The sequence below is a fragment of the Odontesthes bonariensis genome, chromosome 8 (assembly GCF_027942865.1).
Source record: "Odontesthes bonariensis isolate fOdoBon6 chromosome 8, fOdoBon6.hap1, whole genome shotgun sequence".
Lineage (NCBI taxonomy): Eukaryota > Metazoa > Chordata > Actinopteri > Atheriniformes > Atherinopsidae > Odontesthes > Odontesthes bonariensis.
The window spans coordinates 13,478,551-13,505,993 of record NC_134513.1 but is presented as its reverse complement, the minus strand read 5'-3'; the positions used below and the strand labels follow the sequence as shown (position 1 = coordinate 13,505,993).

At 41.3% G+C, this 27,443-nt stretch overlaps 1 protein-coding gene across 4 annotated transcripts in view; it reads right to left on the bottom strand.

Annotated features, from left to right (window-relative positions):
* The window catches only part of LOC142385348 (ELKS/Rab6-interacting/CAST family member 1-like), a 134,087-nt gene that overhangs the window by 99,625 nt on the left and 7,019 nt on the right, over nt 1-27,443 (bottom strand). For all 4 annotated transcript variants that reach the window (XR_012770166.1, XR_012770167.1, XM_075471811.1 and 1 more), the window contains exons 2-8: nt 24,353-25,187; nt 21,031-21,108; nt 20,616-20,771; nt 4,912-5,168; nt 4,649-4,820; nt 1,751-1,825; nt 118-273 (exon numbers count right to left, since the gene is read on the bottom strand). Coding sequence is in view for 2 of the 4 variants with exons in the window: in XM_075471811.1 (XP_075327926.1) it covers nt 118-273; nt 1,751-1,825; nt 4,649-4,820; nt 4,912-5,168; nt 20,616-20,771; nt 21,031-21,108; nt 24,353-24,859 (1,401 nt within the window). In the remaining 2 variants the exon portion in view is untranslated. The remainder of the gene's footprint in view (nt 1-117; nt 274-1,750; nt 1,826-4,648; nt 4,821-4,911; nt 5,169-20,615; nt 20,772-21,030; nt 21,109-24,352; nt 25,188-27,443) is intronic.

Here is a 27,443-nt window from a genome sequence, read left to right as displayed (position 1 = left end):
TGCGTCTGTTATTTAAGCTCAAATTAAATGCGCTGAAGCTCAAAGCCTCACGCTAAATATTGAGCGTGTGGCCTCGATGTTAGTGTGGTAATGTGTCTGAGTGTCTGTATTGATTACCTTGTTCTTCATGAACTTGGAGTGGGATCTGTAGACCTCCATCTGTTTGATCTCCTCCTCCCTCTCCTCACTGCTTAGAGCTCCGTTAGACTTGAGCATCATCACCTCCTCCTCCAGCTCTCTTAAGCCACGCTCCATCGAGCTGATCTTTGCATCCTGCCGGGAGACACACAAACATGTCGAGAGATGCGGTCCGATTCACTCTACCAGGATCATAGATGTTATCAGTTATCTATGAGAGTCCTTTTGAGGGGAATGATGAGCAGTGCTGGAAATGCGATAATAAAAAAAGTTGGTGTTGGAAAGGTGATGTTGACTGAGAAATGTTTCTGAACGCAGACAAGATTAATATTGAGCTACTAAGAGAATTTAGACGATTAATCATCCATTTATGATAGATTCACACTACACCCTGTACCTTAATCAAGATAAGATCTATCTTATATGAAGAACAATGTATATATCAAAGTTATTAAATAATGACACAAAATAACTTTTCTGACATGAACATATTGTGAAGCCTATACATTTTAATTTGAAAACATTTTATCATCTTACTTTTTAATGACAGAAAAGAAACATAACTTTAAAGCCCATCGCTTAGGCCTTCTCTGGGAAAACTACAAGCTTGGAACGTCATTCCTTTGGAAATTTCTCACACTGTAGCAGAATCATTCAAGATCAACCAGACTGAAGCGAGAGCGTCGGTCCAAAGCTTTTTTTTTTTCAGGACATTCCAGAGATGGTCCTCGGGGTACAAGTCCAAACTTTGGCTGTGTCTGACAGGACTTGGCAGGTGTTTTCACAAACCCACTCCTGTGTTTTCTTGGTAGTATTCTTTGGAACCTGAGCTCTCTGGAAAAAGGCTTTCCCTCAGAATCACTCTATGTTGCTCCGCATCCCTTTTCCCACCATCCTGACTAGTCTTCCAGTTCTTGTTGGAGAAGGATGAAGCTAACTTCACCGCGTTAAGTCTACAGATGGTAATGAGGGGTGATGCTCAATGCCTGCTTTCCTCTACATGTGCATGGAAATAATTACCAAATAATGCTACTCAGACACATGCGGGACAGTGTGATGTGTAGGCTGCTCTTTGTTGACTTATACTTGATTACTCAGTTTTGCAGTCATATCTGCATTTCTGCCATTTCTACTGTCTATTAATGATGGAAACTTCTGTGTTCTGGGGCGCCTCATATGCAGATATTTTCTTCCTGCCTTTCCTCAAATCTGTGCCTTGAAACAATCCATTCTCTTGGTCTACAGACCACTCTCATCCTCATGGCTTCATTTGAGCCTGAACATATAAGGTCAAGTCTTTATATACAGAAGTGTATGCCTTCTTTTTAATCGTGTCAATGAATTCAATTAGTTACAGGCGTAGAAAAATGACAAGGACCACAGATGGCAGTAGCTTACACAGAGCCTGGCTCCAACTGGCAAAACACAAGGTCTGAATACCTATGGAACCAGGTCTTTTATTTCAAATATATTAACAAAGCACTCTGAATTTTGTCAGTCTGGAATATTGTGTGTAGATTAATGAAATCTTTTTTAAGTGACACACTTTGTCAGACTGTGTTATAAAACATGCTCAAATGTTCTTGCAAAAAATTATTAACAGCATTTTTACCTTCATTTCGATGACCGTCTGCAGGGCCTTGGTCTTTGTTGACTCCGGAGCTGCTTCGTATCTCCTGTGCAGCTCCTGACAGAAACACACACCACGATGGTCAGCCGTTGACAAAGAAGAGGACACGGAGGAATGGACTGGGAGATGATGGGGCAGGGGAAGAGATGGTCGTGGACCAGGAGAAGAGACGAGAGAAAGTGATGGGAAGAGATGGTGGGAGGGCTGGATGGTGGGTGTAGGCCTGGGAGCGGGAGCGGGGTATGATGGAAAGTGTTGGAGGGAAGGATGGGGAGATGGATGGACCGAAGAGGCAACAACAAATGAGGGAACGTGGGGAGGACAGGATGATGGGGGGACAACAGGATGGATGGAGTGGTTCCTGGGGGGAGGAGAAGGGGCAGAGAAGGAGGGAGAAGAAGGGAAAGGAGAAGAAAAGGAAGGCAGGAAAGGGGGTGACACATGGAAAGGAGGTGGGATAGGGATGGTGGAAGAAACAGGAAAGGAAGGAAGTTTCCCTCTGGCACAAGTGCTGGCTTTTAGCCTCCTTGGGTCGATCTGGCCGTCCCACATTTTTTGATCCGCGAGGAAAGAAGCTGACTGAGCTGACCCTGTTTCAGCCTTGTATGTGAGTGGATGATCAAATCTGACAGGCTGAAATGATGCTAATTCAATGAATTAGCTTACAAGCTTTAAAGGTCCATGGGTTTCAACGAAATGTAAAATGGTTGAAAAGCCCAAAATCGACCAAAAGATTCACTTTAAAAAAGGAAATCCAGTCTCCCTAATGCCACAATTTTGACAGTTTCAAACTCTATCAGAAGTAAATAATAGCCTTTCATAAGATAACAAAACTAGTAGATCTATATTAGAGTTCTTTCCACAAGTTTTCAAAATTCTCAAAAAATTTGCTACCCTAAGTTACCAAGCAACATGCAGCAAAATCCAGAAGCTGTTACCACATCTCCACTCTCTAGTCAAATGAAGTATGAGCCAAGAGGGAGAGAAATAACGTGGGGATTGTAGTGGTAGATGCACGGGCACAAAAAGAAAGGACAGATAGGAGGAGTGCATGAGAGGGAGGGATTGGAAGCAGAGGGGAGGACGTAGCTGTGCATGCATCACTGCTTTTCTCTGGAAACTTAGAGGCTAACAAAGACAGCTAATGCAAAAGCCAGGAAGCACAAATACCCACATATGTGAAAGGGATAGTAGTGCGCTATCGCTAGCGGCGCTGGCAGAAGTGCACACACCACCACATATTAAAAAAAAGAGTTCTAGTTTGGTAATAGCGGATATTATTATGTGCAAAATTAGAACTGATGCGGCCGTGGTAAAAGTATGTCAGTTAAGACAAACTGAAAGAAAACATCACGTTAGCAAAATAATTACACAAGTATGACATTCAATGACTGCTGGCTACGCTGTTCTGTGTGGAAATGTGTCAGCCAACCTTTGCCTGCTTTGATGAGCATCATTTCAGCTGCTGCAATCTCAAACAGTTTTTCAGATTCATATCACCCAAGCTCGTCTGGCTAGCTCTTACTTGTTAACTCATCCTAACCTGGAGTGACACGTGCATCATTTTATACCTTTCGAGCCTTCCGCACACATAGCGTCAACATTTTGAAGACACCCTAACTGCAACCCCGATCACAAAACTGGTTGACTGTTTTCAGCGATCGAAGCAGAAGAGACAAGAACTATAGCGTCTTGTGGCTCCTCCTTGTACCACTAATGCATGAATGGACGATGCCCGAGAGAAAACGTCTCTTAATGATATCAATCACTGCAGCTTGAGCAGTTGTCATGGTTACTAGCCTTGGCACACAGGGAGGGGGGCAGAGTTGAATAACAGCAGAGAAAGAGGTGGGAGGAACCTGCTAGTTATACTAGTCTCAAGTATTCAAGCTCAAACTATCCCTCTGCTCAAGTATTCAAATTCTGCTTTAAGTCTTTATATTTTTGACATTTCTTCTACAAGTCACTACATTACTTTACATTGTTTGTGTTTTCTTCTCCAACTAGAAGATTGGTGGTTTGATCCACAGACCCTCTGTATGCTGAAAAAAAACCCACATTGTCCCTGATATGTTCATGAGAGTGTGATTATTAAGGAAAAAAAGCTACATATAAGCATAGCATATATCAATAAGAAGCTGTTTGAGTGTATGTGTGACTGACACATACTTTGTAAGGTGCTTTGTAGAACCTAGATTAGGTTAATTGGCACTTCATAAGTGTAGACCATTAGTAGTTTAGATCCAATCTTTAAAGGCTTTCCAATTTTCTAAACAGATATCTCACTTTTAATTAGCTTCAGCAGGTAGTTTGCTTTATTTTACTTTAACTCTTGATGGTTGGTTGAACCCTTTGTGAAAGTTTGTTTTTTAACTTCATCCGTTTAACTTTCAGATCCACATTATTAGGAGGAAAATAAACAATCAAATGAAAAGTGAGTTTGTGTATAAATACTGAATCTAAAAAAAATCTGAGTACATCTACGGCATTTTGTGTACTATAGTAACAAAAAAACAAGAAAACGATCAGTCTTCAAATGCTTTTGTTGTTCATTAATAACACCATGTGACCACTAGGTGGGAGTGTTGTATAAAAAACCCAACCTATTCAAATGTACAGTGATGCAAAAGTGAGCCGAAAAAGAAAACTGAAGGGACAAGATAGGATCAAGTGTCCATTTCTGTTTATCTGTGCGTGTGTGGATGTTTCTGTGTTGAATTAAAGTGAAGTGCGAGCCAAGAGTGGAAGCTGCCAAGGGCCTTGCTTGGATATGACACACTTTGATTTGAAGACATCTGGCTATACACAGAAACACACCCCTGCACACATGGAAATGCTTGGCTACACTATGTTTCTTCTTTGACAACCACACACACACACCTCTCTCAGCTGAAGCATCTCCTTGTCTTTCTGCTCCAGCAGGCCTTCCAACTGGTGGATGGTCATCTCTGCATCAGCTAGTCGCCTCGTCCTCTCGTGGTCCTCCTCAGCTGCCCGTGACGACAGGCCTTTACTCTGCAACATTTCCAGCAACTTCTTTATCGATTCGTCCCTGTTAGAAAACAAAACAGAGTTAATTGGGTACTTTAAATGTTGGCAGCGAGACGAAGCTATGCAACTTACATGCTGTTGTTTATCTTTACCTGGCAGTAAGTGTGTGTTTCTGTGTGTCTATCCTCAGCTCCATTTCTTCCACGGTCTTTCTCAGGAGGAAAAGCTCTTTGATTTGCCGCTCATACTCGCTATGGAGACGCAGAAAGTTCTCCTCTGTCATTTCTTGAGGCGAAATGGGATGGTTTCCAAGGCGTCCAGACTCGGAGTAATCAGATTGGAAAAGCTGGTTGAGATCGCGCTGGATTCTGAGCTCATCTTGTAAAGCTTGGATGGTGCATTGAAAATGCTGGCGGCAGAGAAAGAAGATCAGTTAGAAACCACAAGCATGTTGATGTGGGGATGTTTCTGAACAGATTAATAGAGTGCGAGATAAGATTTTTACTGTTCTTTTGTGAAACCACTCAATATGAAATTGTAGAGGTTCCTGAACATGCTCGTTGGAATTTATCTCCTTGGATGAAACGAAGCAACTGATCAAAATATAGTGCCCTTAAATCAGACTATGAAGGTTGGATTTTTGCAGCGATCCTGACTGTCTTTGCTGAGATCTGGCATTGTATGAAGAACCCACCCATCAAAAACGCAGCGTCTCTAGCCAAGTCCTTGTATTACTAAATTAATTTAAAATCAGTAAAAAAAAAAAAATCTAAATCATTGACTGTGACACAAATGTACACACTTTCCATCAAAGTATGACCATGTACCAGAAGAGGAACTGCTGGCTTATATTGTTGTAAATTTAGCAACTTTATTGCTGGATTCATTGAAATTTTGAATAGGACTGCATAATGTTAGGAAAACATGTTAAATATGACATCCAACATATAAACCAGTATATGGGGTTGAGCTGTGGTGTAATAACAAAAGGCTGCGTTCCACTTCTGCACCTGTGCATGCTGGTTAGCTGTAAAGCATACATAGCAGCACTTCCTCTAAATGGAATGCAGCCCATCACAATTTCGGACACCTTTGGCCATTTGACAAAAGAATCAGAAAAATATGTGAATGATAACAGGTTTACTGGAAATTCAGCGGTATTTAAATACACTTTACATTTGCTACTTGGGACCACATTATCTGGCTGCGCTAGTCCAGTCTTGAGAAGCTTGATTCGTATGATTTAGCTCAGACTAACAGAATAACTTCTGTTCTCAAAAAAAGCTTCATTTTTTATTTATTTATTTTTTTTAAATCAGCCATTGCTGTCTTTCCTGTACGTGTGGAAGGGGAAGGTTAAGCACTTGTAGTTCACAACTTCACCACAAGGTGTCACTAAATCGCGCACACACAACGCTGTTTCAATTAGTTCTACTGCATAAAAAAAATCTGGAGAAAAGGCTGGATTGAAATACATTCTTAGTGCTCACTGATCTGAACCTTTGCTGCTTAGAGCTCTCATCAAACATGGATGATAAGAAACAACACAGCGCACAATAGATAAAAGTGTATAAACAAAAATCCCAATCTGAAGACTCTCCACTTCAGTTCAGCACATGACATGGATCGGGAGTGATCTCAGTGACTTGTGACTGACTGAGACCGAGATAACATATATTTGTCATCTTTGTGGATGTGTTACAAAACTGTGCTGACAGGTAAGTATTGCGACCATGATAGCCAAGGAAGACAAGACACTGCCAGTACTGAGTCATATAATTGCAAGGTTCTTTGTGAGTTTGTGTGTGTGAGATGTCCCCGTGATGCCCACAGACTCTTAAAATGCGTCACACATAACCCGAACAGCAGCCAGGTCATCACCTCCAGTCATGCAGCATTTCCAAAGATAAAAATAAAAGAAGTACCAAAGAGCTGAAAGAGAGGCAGACCCATGATGGGTTAGGTAAACAGGAGACTAAAAACATAAAAGAGGACAGCAAAAAGAGAGTTAAAGGGTTAAAAAAGGCAGAGATGTTATCACTTCCCTGCAGCTATCGTTAATCAGCACTGATGAAAAAAACAAGGAGACTAAAGGAAAGGGACTGACGAGCGGAGAGGCAAAGAAAAACAATTCTTGGATATGAACGGAGAAAAAGGTTAGGGGAAAAGCAGCAGATAGTGATCAGAGATACATTGTATGCTTGCATAAACAGACACGGGGAAAGTAAAAAGATTAACGGTAACGAGATAATTCTTCAGCAACTGTCCCTTTCAAAAGCTCTGCTTTATGTTGCATGACAGTCAGGGCAGCAGCTCCCCTGCTTTGTCCAACCCTGTTTGTTCATTTCTACAATGAAAGATGATTAACACTGTTATCATCTTAATCATTTCTGCCCTGGTTGCGTAAGTGTGTGTGTGAATATGGAATGTGGTTTGCTGACTCATACAATACACACACACACACACACACACACATCCTCACATGGGCTGACAGCAGACACTGCCAGGACTTTCCTGTAGACTAACAACAGTAAGACTTAAAGACTTTAGACTTAAAGGGAAAGCTCCTCCTTTAAATCAAATATGGACTCTTTTCTTCTCGACTATTTAGCCATCTCGATGTTGTGTGTGCTGATCGAGTTTGGAGATTTCAGCTGTTTCCAAGACATAGATAATACTTGGGCGGGTCACCCAAACACCAGAAGCCGTCCAAGTAAACTGAAAAAGTGGAGAAAGGAAAAATTCCTTGGATTCAAATCCGTATACCATCCCTGAGTGCAGGATAAGGGACGAAAATTTTTAAACTGATTTCCAGGAAATGGCAAAGCAAAAGAAATACCTAATATCTACAAAAGGACTTTTTTGTTATTGTTGGGCCAAACGTTGATGTAAGACAAAACATGAGCATTTGCAAAAGGATGATCAGGGGTTACCCTGACGCAAGCTTCTTTTTTTTGTCAGCTTTTAGCAACCTTTGAACAGACCTTCAGCCTTTTTCGGCTTAGCCAAACGAACAAGAACTATTTGAAAATGATCTTGGTCAATCGTACTTGTTTGAACATGATGAAGGATTGCAACAGAATGCAAGCATTTCTCAAGCAACTAAACCTATGTCAGCGTTACAGAAATGAATGTACGTGCACGAAAACCCACACAAAAAACGTGAAGAAGTCAAGCAAATACAGTACGAACCCTCACATACAACTACGAAGAATTCAGACCCAGAGCGCACACACACAAACACGCACTCCAACACAGCTGGAATGTAGGACTGAGACATGCCAGACCACGAGAGAGGGAGAAGGGAGGGACATATCATAGGAAGCAAGAGGAAAATAACACAAATGGAGAGGGAAATAAGAACGATACAGAGGGGAAAGAGAGAGACTTTATGTTCGGCAGAATCCGAAGAAGGAGAGTGAGATAGGCCGAGGCTCAGAATACAAGTTTTGTTTTTCTTCTCAGTTTCTGCTGAGTTGTATTTGGCACGATCACCTTTGATCCTGTCAGACACGTCCCAGTTCCACAGGGGACTGGGAGGGAGGGGTCACCACACGTATGAACACTTTTTCATGTCCATAAAAAGCATCAGCACATACACACAAGTAAATATCAAACTGAGGTGAATGACCACCTTCCAGATTCTACCAGCTTCCTGCTGCATCTTCCTTTCAGTTTTCAGTTTAGAACAAAAAATATGAAACGTAAAGCTATAAGGTGAAAGGAAATATAACTCATTTTGTGATAATAATAAAAAAAGACGTATCTCACTTTTACATTAATGCTTTGTCAATTATTACTTTGAGACATCATTAGGTTAGATGACAATCAGTCACGGTCAAGCTTGAGCTTTGTTGAACATCCTGTGGGACTATCGGTTCCACACCTGAGGCTAAAATCGCTGATGAAATTTACTCATTTATGGAATAGAAAAAATGTGCATTTGTGTAAACATATGGGATGCCTGAAAAGGCAAAGTTTGGAAGTGTATAAACAGTCAACTCCTCAAATTTCCTACTGTGTGTAGAAGCCATCATGGCCACCTCTGCTATATAGCTGTTGTAGATGCCTCGTGATATTTTCATGCCTCAGCAGGTACGGCGCAGCCTGCAGAACTCAGGTGGTTTCCACCTGTTTTCCACCTGTGTGTTCTCAACCAAACTGAAAAGGCAGGTGAAGTTGGATGAAGTTATTGGTGAAACATACAGTCACTGATAGGAAAGGCCAGCTCATGTAAATAGCAAAACTGGAAGTACTCTTACTCCTTAAACTTCAGCAATCTCTTTTCAGGGGCTTTCACAGGAAACAGCTTTCTTAGTTATGTTATGAAGAAATGGCAGCAAAGACGAATGATGTAAGTCGAAATGAGGTCCGCCGGATGAAAAACAAAACTGTTAATGAGAACTGCTTGTAGGATTACTGGAGAAGCAAATGATAACCCCTACTTTATCACGAATGAGGCTTTTCAGTGGAGTGGCGGTACACTGTTCTGATATGCAGGCAAACCTGCGTGAATCATGAAAGAGTCAAAGGAAAAATACTTCTTGTGACTGTATAATACCCCAAAGGAGGGGATATTTCCTCAGGCGACTTTTGGTGTTATTTTCAACTGGAATAAATGAAAATGAATATCAATCTTGTTTAAAATATTTAGGAAATGTCATGCTGAACTGCATTACTTAAAAAAAAAAAAAAAAAAAAAAGAAATCAGGTCATTTTGTGATTGCTTCACTCCAGAGTAACACGTATTTCGATTAAGGCTGCATGCCACTCTGCATGTACTCTGTGGATATGACAGAGCGAACACAGTCAAGGTGAGACAAAATTTCACAATACTTGACAGGTTTCAAAAGGGAATGTTTACTTTGGTCTCTTGTAAACAAATGAAGACGGGACGAGACAAAATCAGTTAGTGAACATAATGACAATTTCTTCATCCGCTCGTCATCCCTCCCCCCTGGCCACTGCTCATCTGTCTTTCAATATTAACCATCCCTTCGTTATTACTCCTCCATCTCATCCCTCGCTTGTTCTGCTCTCGCTGGATGAGTCATGTTTCCCCCTTCGCAAACAGACACACTGTGACAGAAAAACACATGTACACACATTCAGATGGACGCAAACACACACGATAATGTCCCCACGCGCAGATACACACATACGATGTTGGAGGCAGCGGCCATGCTGTGTGTCTGTGTGTGTGTGTGTGTATGTGTGTGTCTGTGTAATGACCGTGAGGAGTTTGAAAGCTTCGCCCACTCAGGCATTAGACAACAGGCAGATTAACACACCCCCTTGTCTTTCTCTGAGGATAAAGGTGGAGGATGAAGAACATAATGTAGAGGAGGGAAAAAAATTAAAAAGATGAGTGGTTGGAAGAGGCACATGGGATATCTTATTCTCTATTCCACACAGATATACACAAATGTATATAAAAACAAAATAGGAGGGAAAAATATGTATGGACGAAGGTGAGAGTGGCAGACAAAGAAATGATGAACACAATAACATCTAGTGAAGGAGCAAGAGAGGGCAAAAGTAAGTTACCTATAGATTTTAGCAGCTGACAGAAAAGCAGCCGAAGAAAAGGGGGGAGTGACTGCACTGTAATTCTGTTCATTCCCCAACAACTCTTCCCAGACTCACTCCTTATAAGGAAAGACATGGCTACCGCAGGGACACACTCATGTGGAGAGGAGAAGTGGACAGAGTGAGAGGGAAAACTCACAAAATCACAGCCTTGTGTTAAAAGAGAGAGAACTGCTTTTCTTTGCTCCAAGTTCTCGTCTCAGTTTCCTTCCATTTTTAAGTGAACACTGTGCCTGAAAGAGAGAGTCCTCCTTCACTGCCTCTCTGCATTCAAGTTAAAGTTTTATAAGAATCCTGAGTGTGGAAGTCTCCTCCCTTTTCCTTCTCTCTTTTCGGTGAAATTTTCTCTGTGCATATCCTACTAGCCATTTTTAATCCATACTGCCATCCTCCCCTCTGTCCATCTGCTTTTTCTGTCCCCTGCCATCACTCCCTGTATTTACCTTACCCCCCCCCCCTTCTCTTCATCCCTCTCCCTCACCTCTCTTCATCCTGGCTGAGTAAACACACAGGTTTGAGGACCATCTGTTACTGATGAGCATTCACGTGGATAAACCACACACACAAACACACAAAAAAAGCACACGGACACACACTCACTAGAATGTAGGGATAATAGCAGCAATAAATAAATCATTGTTTATATCTTTGTGTCGACTTCTGAATGCAGACACAAGCAGCAGAATGTACACACAAAAGAAAGTATACGGAAAAATGTTCCAACAAAGAGACTCACACAGGGGAGGAATAATGAGTCATACTTCCACAAGAGGAGGCTGGAAAATGGCACAGACAGGAGGCAACAGAAGGAGCGAAACGAGACAGAGATATGATTGTTTATGCATTCAAAAAAAAAAAAAAGAACTTTTTAAAACTTCGCCGAGCCTGCCTGCCGTCTTCTCCGGCACTCTCCGTGTAACACAAACTGCGACAAACAAATTCAGTCAGATCTTCACGGCTGAGCATCAGTTCTTCCACAGCTCGCAAAATATCAAAATTTCACACAGGCAAGATCTCATTTCTTCAGTTTTCTCCAGCATTTTTTGTCAGCAATAATAGCATCAGAAAGCAAACTGCATCAGAAAACAAATTGGGAAATAATTACTGAAACTGTCTGGCACGCGTTGAACACGTTTAACAAGATTGATTTTGAATTACCAGGCTGCATAGAAGGAATATCTATGCAAACATGTCCGTACAGCGCTACACAAGGTTAATGTCGACGCTTCCCACCTGTAGTCATTACAATATTAAAGTCAGAGGTGTCTGGATCGGATCAGGAGGAAAAAATAGACACTGATGCACCTGTAGCTGAAACTGACTTTCATCACAGCTACCACAGCTCCTTCGCCCTGACCTGCTGGAGCTACCATCAGGTTTGATTAGTCAGTGAGGGATTCATTTTCATACATACATTTGACATACTGCTGTTTTGTCGTGACTCCTTCCCATCACAAATCAACATAGTGGGAAGGCTTTGCATCTGTTTTCAATGCTACAGATATGATCAAACGAAGTGTAATTCACACTAACAAGCCATAATATTATGACCAGAAGGTGAAAAAAGAGCTCTAAAAAAAAAAAATCATCTGAAAAGAGCTTCATGAAAGAACAAAAACCATCTGAGGGTGTCCTGGAGATTCTGGCACTGTGACGTTAGCAACAGGTCCTTTGAGTCTTTGAGCTGGATTGGGTTTGCTTCCCATAAGGACAGGTGAACATCTCCCAACGCTTTCCTTCCTAAACCTAACCAAGTAGCTCTAGTTTATAAACCCAACAAAAACTAAAAGGAAATAAAAAAATAGTGAATTAATAAAAATGACTCAAGTTCATAAGTAAACACTCATAAGTAAGTAATATAGCTGCAGGCAAAATGCCAGAGGATAACTTGTATGTCTCACAGATGGCAAAAAATTAAAGCATTCCCGGCTTCCCGGAAAGAGAACAGGCTGAACATTTAGGATTGTTCGTGGCACTTTATCCAGATAAAGAATTTTTGTACTCGACGTAAATGGTTGGCTTCTTCATTTCCTTTTAAATTATCTGAATAATTGCATTTTATATACCATCGGATTCAGTGATGTTGCTGTTTTTCCAAACAAGAGCGATTCCTTTCCTAATGTAATCTTACCATAACCAAGACAGCTAAGATCAAAATAAATAGTTTTAATGAGATGGAAGATCATGAACTTGGCCACTTGTCCAAAAACAACAAGAAACGTCTCAGATGAGGGAGCTGGAGAGCTGCAGCTAAAGAAGTTGACTCTTCACGAATGTAAAAAATCTTGCAGAATCCCTTTCTGTGTTTCTGCATGTTCAGCTTTTTCTCAACGACTCGCTCTCCCAACCCTTCTACTTCTGTGTACCCCATGTGAGAAAGTGACATCTAAAGTTCCCTACACAACAACAAAGCCCAGCTGTAATATTGATCTAAAATTCAATGCAGCTCAGATTAAATGTGAAGGTTGTGTCTGATTTCTATCAAAACCTCTGTGACTGTTCGGCCTGTTTACCTGTTGTGGTTACAGCTGAAGTAAATGGCTTGGAAAAAAGGAAATGACCAAATGGAAACTACTGACAATTAACAAAACACAAAGACAAGTAATGCTAATATTTTCAAGCCATTTTTTCTTGTGTTTATCCAGGATTTTATCCATATTTCTCTTCCTCCTGTTTCCTCTTCCTCTACCACCAAAATCTACCCTTTAAATCAGTGCATCATGTCTACATTTCTATCCTCTCCACTCTCCTGTCACATCAACATCCATCAATCTTTCTGTTACTCTACATGTTATCTCCTTCCTCCGCTCAGTTTGTCTGTATCATCAGTTCGTCTCTCCTCTTTTTCTCCCTCCTCTTGACACTTCTCCCCAACTTTCCAGCTTGATCCATCATCCACTCCCCTGATTTACTCCCTCTTCCTCTCAACACATCTTTGCATCTCAATCTATCTTCCTGATCCATTATTCACTAGTAGTCACCCCGCGCTCTCTTTTTTAAGGACAATGGCAGCATACAGACTGCCAGGCAAAGCATATTTTGGAGCCAGCTGGCACAGAAACTCTTCCCGGGTACATTTTTCGTTTCAATACAGTAAATACAAACTTAAAGCAGGAAGCTACTGGCACCACAAATTTCTATTGGATTTGAAATCCATGCAGACAACCTCAAAGCTAGCGTGATGTAAAGAAATTAGAATCGCTGCAGGTGTAATAACATTAAGTGCTGTGCAGTGATTCTAACTCTTCACTCAGTCAGCAAAGAAACCCATCCAAAGTGCTTTTACTCTTTCAGTCAGCTGTTTAAGCTTGTTCTTTATTTGGTGTGTTCCTATAAAACAAGCCGTTGTTGGCTGTGATTATTTAATCTTATAAAAGCGCTCTAAACATAATATGTGTTCCAACTTAAACTGCATCTGTGTACTTTACTTTTTCCTCACTTTTCTGTTTGTCTGTCTGCTTAAGGCTGGCAAACATGAGTTGCTAAAGAGCCATCACTTAGAAAAAGGTTTTCACAAGATTACGGTAAGTTGATGTCATGAAATTCTACGTAATCTTGAATAGAAATAAGGTTAAAATTAGACTAATCGTTTTTAGTGACTCGAGTTTTTCAAGGCAACTGGTTCACTTGTCAGATTTTACTTTCCTTTGTAAGGAGCCAATGAGTCAGAGCTCTGGTGGCACCATCCATTTACACATTAACCTGAAGTTCGTGCGGTGGAAAATACACCCGAGTGCCAGTTTGTGATTCTCTCTTGCTGTCTCTCAGTGTTTGCCACACTCTGCAAGAGTAGAAAAGAAGGATGGACAGAAGAAGGAGAAACAAAAGACAAGGGCTCTTTTCCTGTCTCATCACTATCTCGCTCATCCAATCCTCCATCTGAAGGTAAAGAGCTGCGCAGGTGTAGCAGGCGCTGTGCTCAACTCTCCATTTGAATGAACCCCTCACCTGAGCACACACATACACTTTGCTGCTATAATTTTACAAATGATTAAACGGAACTGATCAATACATACAAAAACGTTTTCACACAACTTCTATTTCCCACCAGCACCTTGACTATTAACTTAAATAATTGAAGAGAAAGTAACACAGCCAATAGCAACCACACACGACTTTTAACATCAAATCTTTGCCGGGTACCTTCCATTTCCATGAAATGCACGTATTGTTACATAAATCCTCTGACAAAACCCTCATATAGATCCATATGTATGTGTGTGTCCATGTGCGCACACTTGCAACACACACACTGGCATCCACAAAAGTCCAATTGTCCTGACGAGCACATAGGCCTGCCAACGAGGACAAAGATTCCTAACTCGCTTACAGCATACAAACACAAACGCAGAAACTAAGGGAACATGCGAGTACACACACAGACACACGCTGGGATACAATCTTAAACACACATGACATGTATTAAGAGGCTGATGGATAAAAATAAGCAAACAAACAGCTCCCATATCAGACAAACACACACACCCCCCCCCCCCCAGCTCCTCTAAATGTGTCACACTCGCATTCACACTCGCGCTGCTTCCGACGTCACAGAGCTCGCCTGGGGTACAGCGGATGACAGATTGCATCGAGCAGTCGCAGCAATGGACAGAGTCGTTATAGTTCAGCTGGTCTGACTTAGCGTGGAACAGAAAGGAAGAATCACACACTCAGAAAGCCAAACTTCAGTTCTGAAAACATGATGTTGCTTTTGGGAGGTTAAGGTGTCAAATGGGCGCGGTGATGCTGAGTCAAACCCCACATGTGATGGTTACCGTCGTGAATCATTGCTGCTGCTTGCCTTCTGATTGCGACTGTGTATTTATGCAATCGAAACCGTTTGCTTTGCAAAGGGGAGCTGGAGAGAGAAAGAGAAACCCGTGCATGTTTTTTGTAAGAAATAAAATCAACAAAGAGACGATGGAGGCAAAGTGTAGCGAGTGAGGTTTTCCTTTAGCATTCCACACATTCCTTCAACTTTTTCCCTTTTTTTTCTGTGCTTCTCCTTCTTTCTGCACCGAAGATTGTTCTGACCTACTGTGATCAAAGAGGTGGAACAAAGTGGGCGAACACATTTACAATCATGCACATGACAAATGACAGATGCTAAAGAAAGGCAGCGCACTAAAAGTGACAGACAGAATGGGCTTCTGTATACACATCAGTAGATTTTGTTGGATTTGTAAGTGTCTGCTGTATTGAAGGGAGTTCTGGGGCAAACCGGTTCTACAGGCCCAGATGGAGAGTAAGGAGAAAGGAGGAAAATGAGAGAGAGAGGGGGGGGTTAGCGAAGGAGTCTGGTAGTGGGAGTGAAATGGTGAGACAGTGAAAAAGAGACCAGTGAGAAAGGTATGGAGAGTGTTATGACAAAGAAAAAGTATGATAACAGAAAACTGGATGTCAGTGAGCAGGGGAAAATGAAACAAAAGAAAGGAAATTGCAGGAGAGGCTGATTTAAAACTCAGCAGGGATGTAACACAAAGCTGCCTCCCATCTAATGTGACGGGGACCCTGCACATTTCCCGTGTTTGCTCAAAAGAAACCTCTGTGAGTTTGTCGCTACCTAGCTCCTCTTAAAACACAATCAGAAAGCCGTCTCTGTGGTGCTGTTCAGCGTCTATTACACCCAGTAGTTTAAGATTTTTGGTTCAATCTAGCATGAACAACATGTACAAATGTTCCATCAAACAACTAGAGATTAACAGTGTAGTGGCTGAGGTGTGTAGGCGGCATACATGCAGTCAGCCACAAAGTTCTCACCCATTGAATTTATTCATAGATGAGACTGTTTTGGGTGGGAAATGCAACATAATAATGGGGCAAAAGCTTTATTTTCTAAACTTTTTTTGGAATGTGTTGTAGCCTGAAATGCAAAAATGGATGTATATCAAGAAATTTAATTAAGCTGAGAGAAAAAAATATAACATCTTGCGGGAAAAAAGGTACTGACAGTACATGTACGAACCGGTAAATTTGTTCTTATTTGCATTTTCCCAACTTTTTTTGATTTTAGATTGTAGCATGGTGGAAAAAAGTACACTAACCACTCACCTTTCAATGTTCTGTTACGCACAGTATAAAGTTAAGTTGCAGCCAGGTTATGCAAATAAATCAAACTTGATCAATTCATTATTAAAAAGCAGAAGTTTTGGTAGTTTGCTGGTCTGGAGCATTGAGGTGTGTGCCAACACAATGCCAAGGATGAAAGACATCGACATTGATCTCAGAGAAGCTATTGTCACTGCCCATCAATCAGGGAAGGGTTTGAAGGCCATTTAATTTATTCACAAGTAGAGAACACTCGAGATAGTTGCCAGTCTTCTGAGGAATGAACATCCCAGCAAGTTCTCCCCAGGGTCAGATTGTGTAATACCAGGAACAACTGCAAAACTCAAGAACTACATCTCAGACAGGCCCCAATGTTCAATGTTAAAATTTCATGACGGTACAATTATAAAACATCTGAATAAGTAGGGCTTATTTAAAAGGGTTGCCAGAGGAAAGCCTCAACTCTCTCATGTCATGTCAGTACAGCTTAGGTTTACAACGTAGAGTCTGAACAGAACACTTCTGGAACAATGTGTGGAACAGCACCAAAGTGAAGATGTTTGGTTATAATGCACAATGCCACATTTGGGGAAAACCAGACACAGCATATCAGCACAAACACCTCTGCCCAAATGTCAAGCATGGTGGTGAAGGGGTGATGATCTGGGCTTGTTCTGCAGCCACAGGACCTGGACACTTTGAAGTCATTGAGTCAACCATGAAGTCAAAAAGTATCAAAGTATTCTAGAGTCAAATGGGAGGCCATCTGTCCGACAGCTAAAGCTTGGCTTGGCAGAAACTGGGTCATCAACAGGACAATGATCCAAGGCACGTCAGCACATATACAAAAGCATGGCTTAAAAAAAAAAGAATCAAGGTGTTGCAATGGTCCAGTCAAAGTCCAGACTTCGACCCGATTAAAATGCTGTAATGGAACCTTAAGAGAGCTGTGCATAAACACACGTTATGAAGAAGAGCGGACCAAAGCCATCATATGGAAAATGATTACTTTGGGTTTTTGTTGCTAAGGGTGGTTCAACAAGCTGTTTAATCATGGGGTGTACTTCGTTTTTCACACACTGCTTCGACATATGCCTTAGTTTTTGTTAAAACAAAGAATAATGACAGTGTAAACTGTCATGTCTTGTTGTTCATCAGGTTACATTTACCTACTTTTTTAGAGCTTGAAAGGACCAGATGATCGTCTCATCATCATGTCAAGATACATAAAACCTTAAACCAAATAAGAGTGTACTTTCTTCTTCAAATGACAGTATGTCTATTAATTTATACATTGGACAACAGAACTATCAAGATATACAAGTATAACAATGTAGATCAATTAACTGGATGCTCTATCAATAAACATGAGATAAGGAACGACTTTTAACTTGTTTTTTTTCTGCCTAATCTGCAGTGATATACTGAAATAGTAATTCAGAAACTGAAAAACACAAAGAAGTGCGGCTTGAAGAGGAAAAGATAAAAGCACAAGCTGGCGGAAGAGATATGAAGATAGTGAGCCAAGCATGAAGGAGGAGGTGAATAAGAGAGGAAGTGAGGAAGGACAAAGGGTGGAGGAGGGATGAGTGATCCTCAGGGAGGGGCGTTAGTCGATGTGTGTGCTCGAATTCACATATCCTAAATGTGCTGGAAGGTACATAATTCAATTTCGAACATGAAGATGATGTCAAAGACAGGGGGGGTGTAGGAGGGAGGAAAGAGAGCTGACTTAGCGCGTGATGACAAAAATAGAGGAGAATGACTAAGATGGGAGAAAATAAGAAGCCAGCGGAACCAAAACGCTTGCGGTGAGTAAAAAAGTGAAGAATATTTCCCAACATTAAAGATAAGAAAAATGGCCTTACATGTTGTCACGTGTGTGTGTGTGTGTGTGTGTGTGTGTGTGTGCTCAGAAAATGACATAGCACACACACACACACACACACAATGTAGTGAGTGAAAATGTTAAAGCAACTGAGGATCTGGCAGCAGGCCAGCTACATGATAATCAACTTATCATCTGTCCTTTTGCTCATCAGATCAATTCTCACTCAAGGCATAAACCAGAAGTCATTTCCCATATTTGGATCCGCATCAAATAAGCCTTTGAGTTTTTAGGAGCAACATTGAGTTTTCTGATAAATGTGCACACAAGCACACAAGAGCATGTGTTTATGATCAAAACATAAATCTAATTTTCCTAAAATGCACTGGTCTGCACTGTTTCCACAATTGCCGTCTGAGAAATGAGGCAGTGTGAAGTCATGAGTGACTGCGAGAGTGTGTATGTGTGCATGTCATCTCTTGTATAATGTTTCAGCCTGCTGCCAGACTAACTGAGTCTCTGTATCATCCAGATGGCTGCAGCACCAACAGACAGCTGGGAGTCCCCAACCAGGCAGCCCTCTTCATCTGTGCGTCTTCACTTACAGCAGGGAGACAAATCCGCCAAAACACTCCATTAAATTATGAAGACACACTCCCCTGCATGCCATGAATTTTACAGACAAAACTGAGAATAGAACATCTACATCGTGAGTAAGGGCGGGTGAAAACGGCCAATAACAATGGCTTAAATCTCACAGTTTCAGCTGAATCTTCTAACTTTAAGCATTTCCTAAGTTGAAAGAAAATCCAGGTCCTGGATGAACTCCAGTAATGGTGAAATTAATTCAGGGCTGAATAGTACAGTTGACACAATGCTCCCTCCATCTCTATGGACCAACTAAACATCAATAAAAACTTGTATTACGTGGCTTTCTAAATGGTTTTGATATTATTGCATTTTCTTGTTCTCTTTTTTTCTTATCTTCTGGGTTTGTCTTAATGGGAGACATTTTTTTTCTGAAAACAGTTTCTTTTGAAACTGTCCAGCAATATACTTACTCAAGATGACATTTCCTTGGCTTCTAGTACTACAGCAAGGAACCTTGGAGTTGCTTTTGATCATGATCTGCCCTTTAGCTGACATATAAAGCAGGTTTCTAGGACTGCCTTGTTTCACCTTCATAGTATTGCATTTGCAGTGATGTGGGAAAGCAAGTGCATGCATGTGTTATGTCAAGATTGGACTGTAAGTCTTTATTACTGGGCTGTCCCAATAATTGTCTGAAAAGCCTCCAGCTGATCCAAAATACCGCAGCCAGAGTTCTGATGAGATCTAACGGGAGAGATCATATTTCACCAGTTTTAGCTTCTCTTCATTGGCTCCCTGTTAATTTCAGAATAGAATTTAAAATGCTGCTCCTCACATATAAAGCTCTAAATATCTTAAAGATCTCATCGTTGGATATTTTCCCAACAGAGCACTTTGCTCTCAGACTGCAGGTTTACTGCGGTTCCTAGAGTTTCTAAAAGCAGAATGGGAGGCAGAGCCTTCAGTTATCAGGTCCCTCTCTGTGGGACCAGCTGCCAGTTTGGGTTCAGGAAGCAGACGCCCTCTCTTCCTTAGAGATTGAAACTTTCCTTTTTGAAAAAGCTTATAGTTTAGGGCGGCTCAGGTGACCCTGAAACATCCCATAGTTTTGCTTTCGGCCCAGACTGCGGGGGGACCTCCCGTGATGGACCTCTGCTCACTCTGCTCTCTTTTACTTTCCATGGACATATCACATTATTGTTGTCATTAACTTGTGATTCTCCTTCTCAGCAGAGGTCTGTTTCACAAAGCAGGTCTAGTGAAAACTCAGTTTATTAACCCTGAAATGAGGGAAACTCTCAGTTTTCTCTCTCAGAGTTCAGGATTCGACTCAGAGTTTGTTGAACCTTCTTTGTGAGACAGACCCCAGGCACCCCTGGTCTGGTGTTATGGTGTTTGTTGTCCCCTCTTTCTTGTCCTCTCAACCCCAGCTGGTCGAGGCGGATGAGTCTGGTTCTGCCAGAGGTTTCTTCCTGTTAAAAAGGGAGATTTTTCTTTCCACTGTCCCCTCCAGCACGCTCATTGCAGGGGATTGGATCAAAGAGAAGTTTCAGTGCATCTGTTGGTTTCTGTAGCGAGGCGACTTTTTTTTTTATTGGCTTTGTATGAATTGGACTAATTTGGAATTAAATGAACTGGAATTAATTGGTTTATCATTGTATCACAATGAACTGTATTATTATTATATATACTGTATCTTTGAAGTGCCTGAAGATGACATGTGTTGTGATTTGGCGCTATAGAAATGAAAGTGAATTGAATTGAACTGAATAGAAAAAGTAAAAAACATCATTTTCCTACCTGTGTTTCCTCTTGCACCACTCGGTACTGTTCCTTCCAGACAGTCATCTTTGTGGCTTCATCCTTCCTCAGCGCTCTCTCTTTCTTTAGCTCAGGACTCCAGAACGTCTTAATGGAGTTCATAGAAGAGCTCAGCTTGGACTCTTTGCCCTCCAGCTATAAGAGACCAACATCAAACGCTGTGACTTTATTTCACTAAATACATATTTGTTTACAATGGAACTTGAAAATGCCTCCTATCGTTATTTATGCAACACACTGGCTATTAGTTTAACCTTACTGCCATTTTCTTTTTTTAGATTCATGACAATATAATTCCCAGAGATAAACAAACACAAAGACAAGATAACAAATATTGTAAAACAAAGTAATTTATCATTAATATGTGTGTGGGTGTGTGTGTGTGTATTCTTACCTCTCTGCGGAGTAGTTCATTTTCTCTCAGTACTTCTCTTAACTGTGTCTGCAGGTCTGACATTGCTCCATCTCTCACCTGGTGAGACACACACAGAAAGAGTGTGAAATGTTTGATACCGGCGCTATTATAATTTAGCATTTTACGTCCATTATATGTCACCATGCTGCCACTGTTAATCGGAACATTATTATTATTATTACATTATATTATATTATTATTACTATTATCATTTTCAGGAGGAAATCAACTGGTCTCAGCAGACTTCAGAGTGTTATTTAAGCTTTTTAATGTTCCTTGTGTGTCTGCATGGGTTCCCTTTGAGGACTCTGGTTTCCTCCCACAGTCCAGAAAACAAGCATGTTAGGTCAACTGGTGTTTCTAAATTGGTAGTCTTGGCCCTGTGATGGACTGGTGATCTCCCCAGAGTGTACTCACCGCTGACCCCATGACTGTTAAGACGGGCTTATGCCCCCCTACGACCATCAGCATGATATTTATAATCAAAAGAAAACAGAATATTTTAGAGATATTCTAGCCGTGCAGTTGAGCATTTCCTACATAAACTGCATACGATTATATTCCAATTTTGATGAGAAAATGTTCCTTATATAAGTGTTTGAACCATCTCGGCATGAGCAGCATATTACAGTATTAAACATATTCTGAATTAATTTTTAATCAACAAACAGACTTTCTACTTTGGTCCTGCAGAACTTGTGTCGGGCATCTTCCCTGTGCACTGAGCGAGCTGTGCAGATGGCAGAACCGCTTAGTATCCTCACAATTAATGTCATATACTTTACATTCATGTGGTCAAGAAAAACCTGCACATTGGAAAGAATATAAGATGAGATTATGGCTGTGTCTTTTGTTTAATAAGTAATGATGAACTCTCAGGTTATGACTCATGGAGCAGATGTAGCAGGAGGGCAGACATTAAAAATACTTCATGAATAGCCGCACTGTTTCTTTTATTTAGCTGCAGGGCGGCGTATGAAGAAAATAATGCCCATTAAAAACCTGGCTAAATTCGGCGCAAACATCCCACATCCTGGACCCACACAGAGCAAGTGTAAAAATTTATCTGCATGACTAAATATCTGGTTTGCCAAGCACAACTGATTCTGTCTTTCCTTTTTCTTCGGAGCTCATTTCAGGGCTGTACTGCTGTGCTTTAAGATGAGATAAACACTGTCTCAGTCTTAAACATTCCTTATCTAATTATACAAAACTTCAACTCTGTATTTATGTACAAATACACACTGTCTGAACAAAATTAGAAATCACCACCTAGCTTCAACTAGTAAGAGTGACCTATGAACAATAATGGCAGAGATTAATATATTTCAGCTGCGTACAAGTAACTGAGTTAACCTCAACTGATGCAGTGAGTAGCTTCTCATTCCTTAAGCAGCCATGTCGAAAGACGCATCCTGTGACATTAAGACGTTACTCTGTGTTCGAAGGGTCAAATCATTGGTCTGCCTCAAGCAAATAAAACGGCTAAGGACACTGTCGAAGCTGAAATTGGTTAGAGAAATGTTTAAGAAACACATTATCAAACCCTAAATCTTCAAGGAGGAAATGTAGTTAGATTTTTTTTTTTTTTAAATGACCGTGAACCATCCATTTTCTATACCCACTTCATCCAGTTCAGCGTCACGGAGGGGCTTGAGCCTATGTTAGCTGCCATGGGGTACACCACAGACAAATAGCCTTGTGTCCTCACAGTTACTCACGGGGTCAATTTAAAATCACCAATCAATCTAACGTGCATGTTTTTGGACGGTGAGAGGAAGCCGGGGTACCTGCAGAGAACGCATGCTGAAAAAGGGTAAAACATGCAAACTCCACACAGAAAGAACTGTCAGTCGAACCAGGAAACCTCTTCCTGACAGTTCCAACCAGTGTACAGCTGTACAGCTCTTGGTGAAATCAATTAGAAGAAACTATAACTATAGAAATTATTAGCATTTTCACACAAACAGTGCAGAGACCTTAAGGTAATGGGACAAAACTGTTGTGTAGCCTCAATTTCCCCCCCATTTCTGAATCAGGATAATAGAAAAAAAAAAAGGCTTCTGTTTGCTAATGGGCATAAACATTGGACTCTGGAGCAGTGGAAAAAGGTTGTGTGGTCTGATGAGTCCAGATTCAACCGGTTCCAGAGTGATGGCGCATCAGGGGAAGAGGAGCAGTGGATGAAGTGCTGCTCTCATCAAGCCTAATTCCTACTAAGGGGGCAGCATTATAGGTTGCTTCAGTTGGTCAGGTCTAGGTTCAACAATGTTATGTGCTCAAGAAATGAGGTCAATGAGGATCAGGTTTTTCTATTAACAGATTGGATGGAGTGGTTCAATGAGCATGAGTCATCATTCTCACACGTGGACCGGCCACCACAGAGTCCTGACCTTAAACCCTTTTGGAATCTCTGAAATGTGCTGAAGAAGAATCTCCCACCATTGATACAAAAAAATGAACGTTACTTTGAACGGAAATATTTGATGTGACAAAACAATGCAAAGCTAAAATTGGTCCAGCAAAATATCGGTGTGGGAGTTTTGTTTTTCCAAACACTTTTTAATGGGTTTTGCTCTGATTGCTTCGTAGGATTTTCCTGCCTGCCCACTGGCGAGGTCAAGTTCAGGTTTATTTACATATTACACTTACAACAACCCTAGCTGCTGAAAGCGCTGTACAGAGCTGAAAACATAGCAGAGCAGCATTAAAACATACATGACAGGCACAAACTGAAACGGAGGAGCTGGAAAGCGGCTTGAGCAGGAAGCAGCCTCAGTATGCAGGCGAGGGCAGTTTAAAATCGAACGATTTGTATGCGATTTACCAACTGCATGCAAAGAAAGGAAACAGCCGACTGAACAGCTGATGTGCTAATATTTGGGCTGTGCTTGACTATAAGGCCTGGCTGAACAGAGTCCATGTTATTATCTCCCATTTAAAATTATTTTCTTCCAGGATAATTCAAACGTGATTCAAGATTTTTGTGCCCTGGTAACACGTTCCTATTGTCTTTCAAAGAAACGTTTCGACATTTAGAGAGACACACTCATTCAAGGTCTTTAGACATAAATCTCTGCAATAAAACAAAAGCAAACTAGAAAATGTTTGACGAATACATCTGTTGCATATACTCCAGGATTTTCAGACGTCATACTGTAGCAGCTTTTAAAAATGTTCTTTCTGTAGCATTTGCTTGATACACATTGGCCACATCTGTGTAGCAGGTGTTTCAACCCTCAGTTCACAAACTGCAAACTGGTAGTCGTAAAGAAGGGAATAAAACACAGTAGTATCTCACCTGTCTCATGGAGTGGGGCACAGTAGCTGCCTGTGGAGACTGGTTTTGCACTTCTCCCCCAAATGCTATTGCATCACTGGGCATGATGGCTCCACCACTTCTCGCTCCTCCACCTGTGTTTATATTAGGACTGCTACCCATGATAGCCGCCCTGACTCCATAAGGGACCCTGGCCCCGGCCCTGCCCAGGGTCATGGTGCTTTTCGGCATCGTGGGATTCAGTCCACTGCCCAGACTCCCAATGCCGACCGGGTCATCCGCTGTGTCAGTGAAGTACATCGGACCGCCAGTTGCGTAGGCAGCGTTCAGAGACTGAATATTCTCCATGGACAGAGTTTTTCCAGAGCCAGTGAGTCCAGCAGCGGAGCTGCTGCTGCTGTTTCGCCGGTGTCCTAAACGTGGGGAGCGAGGGAGGCGCGGCGAGCGACCGGGACTCCCAGACACTGAGCCGTTGCCATTGGATCCAACAACATCCAGCTTTGAGACGGATCGGGAACTACCGTACATGGTGACAGAATAAGAGGAGCGCACTGTATGGAGGAGTGTCTGAGTGTAATAAGCGGTTTATCAGAAAGAGATACTCAAACTTACAGGAATTAGTGAAAGGAATAAAGGTAACAGACCAATGTCCCAAAAATCTGAAACGTAAAGAGTGAAAAATCTAACTCCTCCCGGTCTTTTACTCAAGCTCCTCTTTACTTGAGATATATCAGATTATTAACATAGCTGTGATCAAGGCCTTGCCAACACCCGCTGTAATCCATGAGCTTTGTTCCAGAGTAGCAGTGAACAGAGGAAGCAAGATGATCCACAAAGCCTTGGATGATTGGATCACCTGAAAAGAGAAGATGACAGAGACAGATTATTGATCAGCTGAACTCGAGATCTGTGCACTTAAGGTCCAAAACAATGCAATTCTTTAGCAGGTTAGGGTTTTGATGACATTTCTTTTGAGCAATACACTACTTGCATCTTTGCAATATTTACATCAGCGCATAAATTACATCCTGTGGTCGCTCATTTAAGATCATTCAAAGGGAAATAAATTACAAATCACAAGAAACCGGTGACCATATGTTCGTCAAATTCCTGAAAATCTTCGAATGTTACTTTATACCGCTTGATGCTGCACGTTGAGTTTTCTGACAATCATCTCAACATTTTATGCCCTAATAAAAATAAAATGATCATCGTCTAATCTGAAAATCACGTGAGTAAATGAGTCTTACTGCCATGAACGTCTACATTCATTAACAATACATTAAATAAAACATCACTCTGAGCTGCATCAACATTCCCAGGAATGAAAAATGACTCTTCACAGAACACGGTTTCTCTGCATCACCTGTTTCACCATTTTACCGCTCACGCTGTCCAACACCTCTGGGCACAAAATCAAAGGCACTGTCCTGCAGCAGCAGTCACACACCGGGTGGCATCAGATAACATGCAGTTCATTAGATTTGTTTTGGCTGCTGGCATGCATAAATAACATAAAAACATATTGCAAATTACTCAGCAATATCTAATTATTTGTTAATTTTTGTTCTACAACAATAACAGAAGGAAAGCGTCAAACTAAGAAAAAGGAAAATTTCAATTTGTTGTATTTTCTGTTGATCAAAATATTAACGGTTATGCTAAAGCACTGTGCATCCGGATATACCGCTTTGCCATTACAGCCTGGGTTAAACTGATTAAGTCATTTATAATCCTCATAATTTTCAAAGCAGTGGATAAATGAAACAAATCACTCCTGGTGTGCCGCTCTGGGTACTCGGTTTAACATTTTGCTGCCTTTTGATCATAATCTATGTGCACATCATGCTGATAAATGTCTCTGAGGTTGTTGACATTTCAAGCTTTCTGTTGAGGATACTCTAATCTCCCAGGGCTCCTGAACTGTCCAACATACATGCACTGAGTTTTAATTTGTTCACACGAGTGAACGGTGCAGCTTTTTGAGAGTTCCGGGGTACCATTTAGAAATTGTGGGGGAGATATGCTAAAAATGAGTCATGATTTAGCAGTTTATTTACTCGTGGAGACAATAATGTCATCTTCAGGTCACATAGACATGAGCCATTGGACACACACGGTGGTCATCTGATTCACACTCACCTTTACTAAAACGTAGCAGCTTAAAGTACATTCAGCACACAACAGGTTAAACTTATTTCATGTGACCCCACTCCTCCGCACTATAGAAATTGGTCATTTGTAGAAGAAAAAAAAAAATCAGAATTATTTACTCTCTTGTACTCAGATACGGAGGTTTAGACTTAAACTGCTGCTTATCTGTGAGGTTAGTAAATCAGTAAACAGGGACACTCAGAACTCCCAAAAGTTAAACAAACATATAGATATTGGATAGGGATGGAAAAATACTTCAGTTTTAATAACTAATCCACTACTCCTCAACATGTGCCCTCTTCTAAATTTCCAGCTACAGAAGCAAACGTTTCAGATTTGAAATCAGTTGACTCCTTTGGCTTTTCACTCTCATATGTTTTTTTTGGCTCCGTGCTGAACTCCACACTCACACTCTGAAAACGTAAACAGGGACCATCTGCTCCATCTCCCCTTGGGCCAAAAACACACACCTGGAAAGAGACAGGGCAGGACCCTGCCTTTAGCACACGTGCACGCCCACGCTACGTATAGAAAACCCATTTACGGACACATATGAAGAACATACATGTGCATTACCTCAGTGGACTTGAGCCTACTGCTTTATCGAGGCCAATATGACGACAAAGAGACTGAGAACTCAAGTGGGTTGAGGTTTTCCTCCTCTTCCTCCCCATGTGACCAGCTCATGTCCAAATTCTCACCATCGTGCCATAATGTCCAGAATGTTTAGCTTTATTCCAGCATTTGTTGGAACACGCACACATGCACGCACACTGGAAGGTCATCACTGTATCACATGGCTATCCAAACACACACACACTTCTTTATATTTTCATTGGCTTGAGGACTTCATGGAAACCACAACACTGACCGTGTTGTGCTTTCTGAGGTTCAAGTCTAAGGGTCACATGAATAAACCACCAGCGCGTCCCACAGGTGAAAGATTTGTACGTGGGGT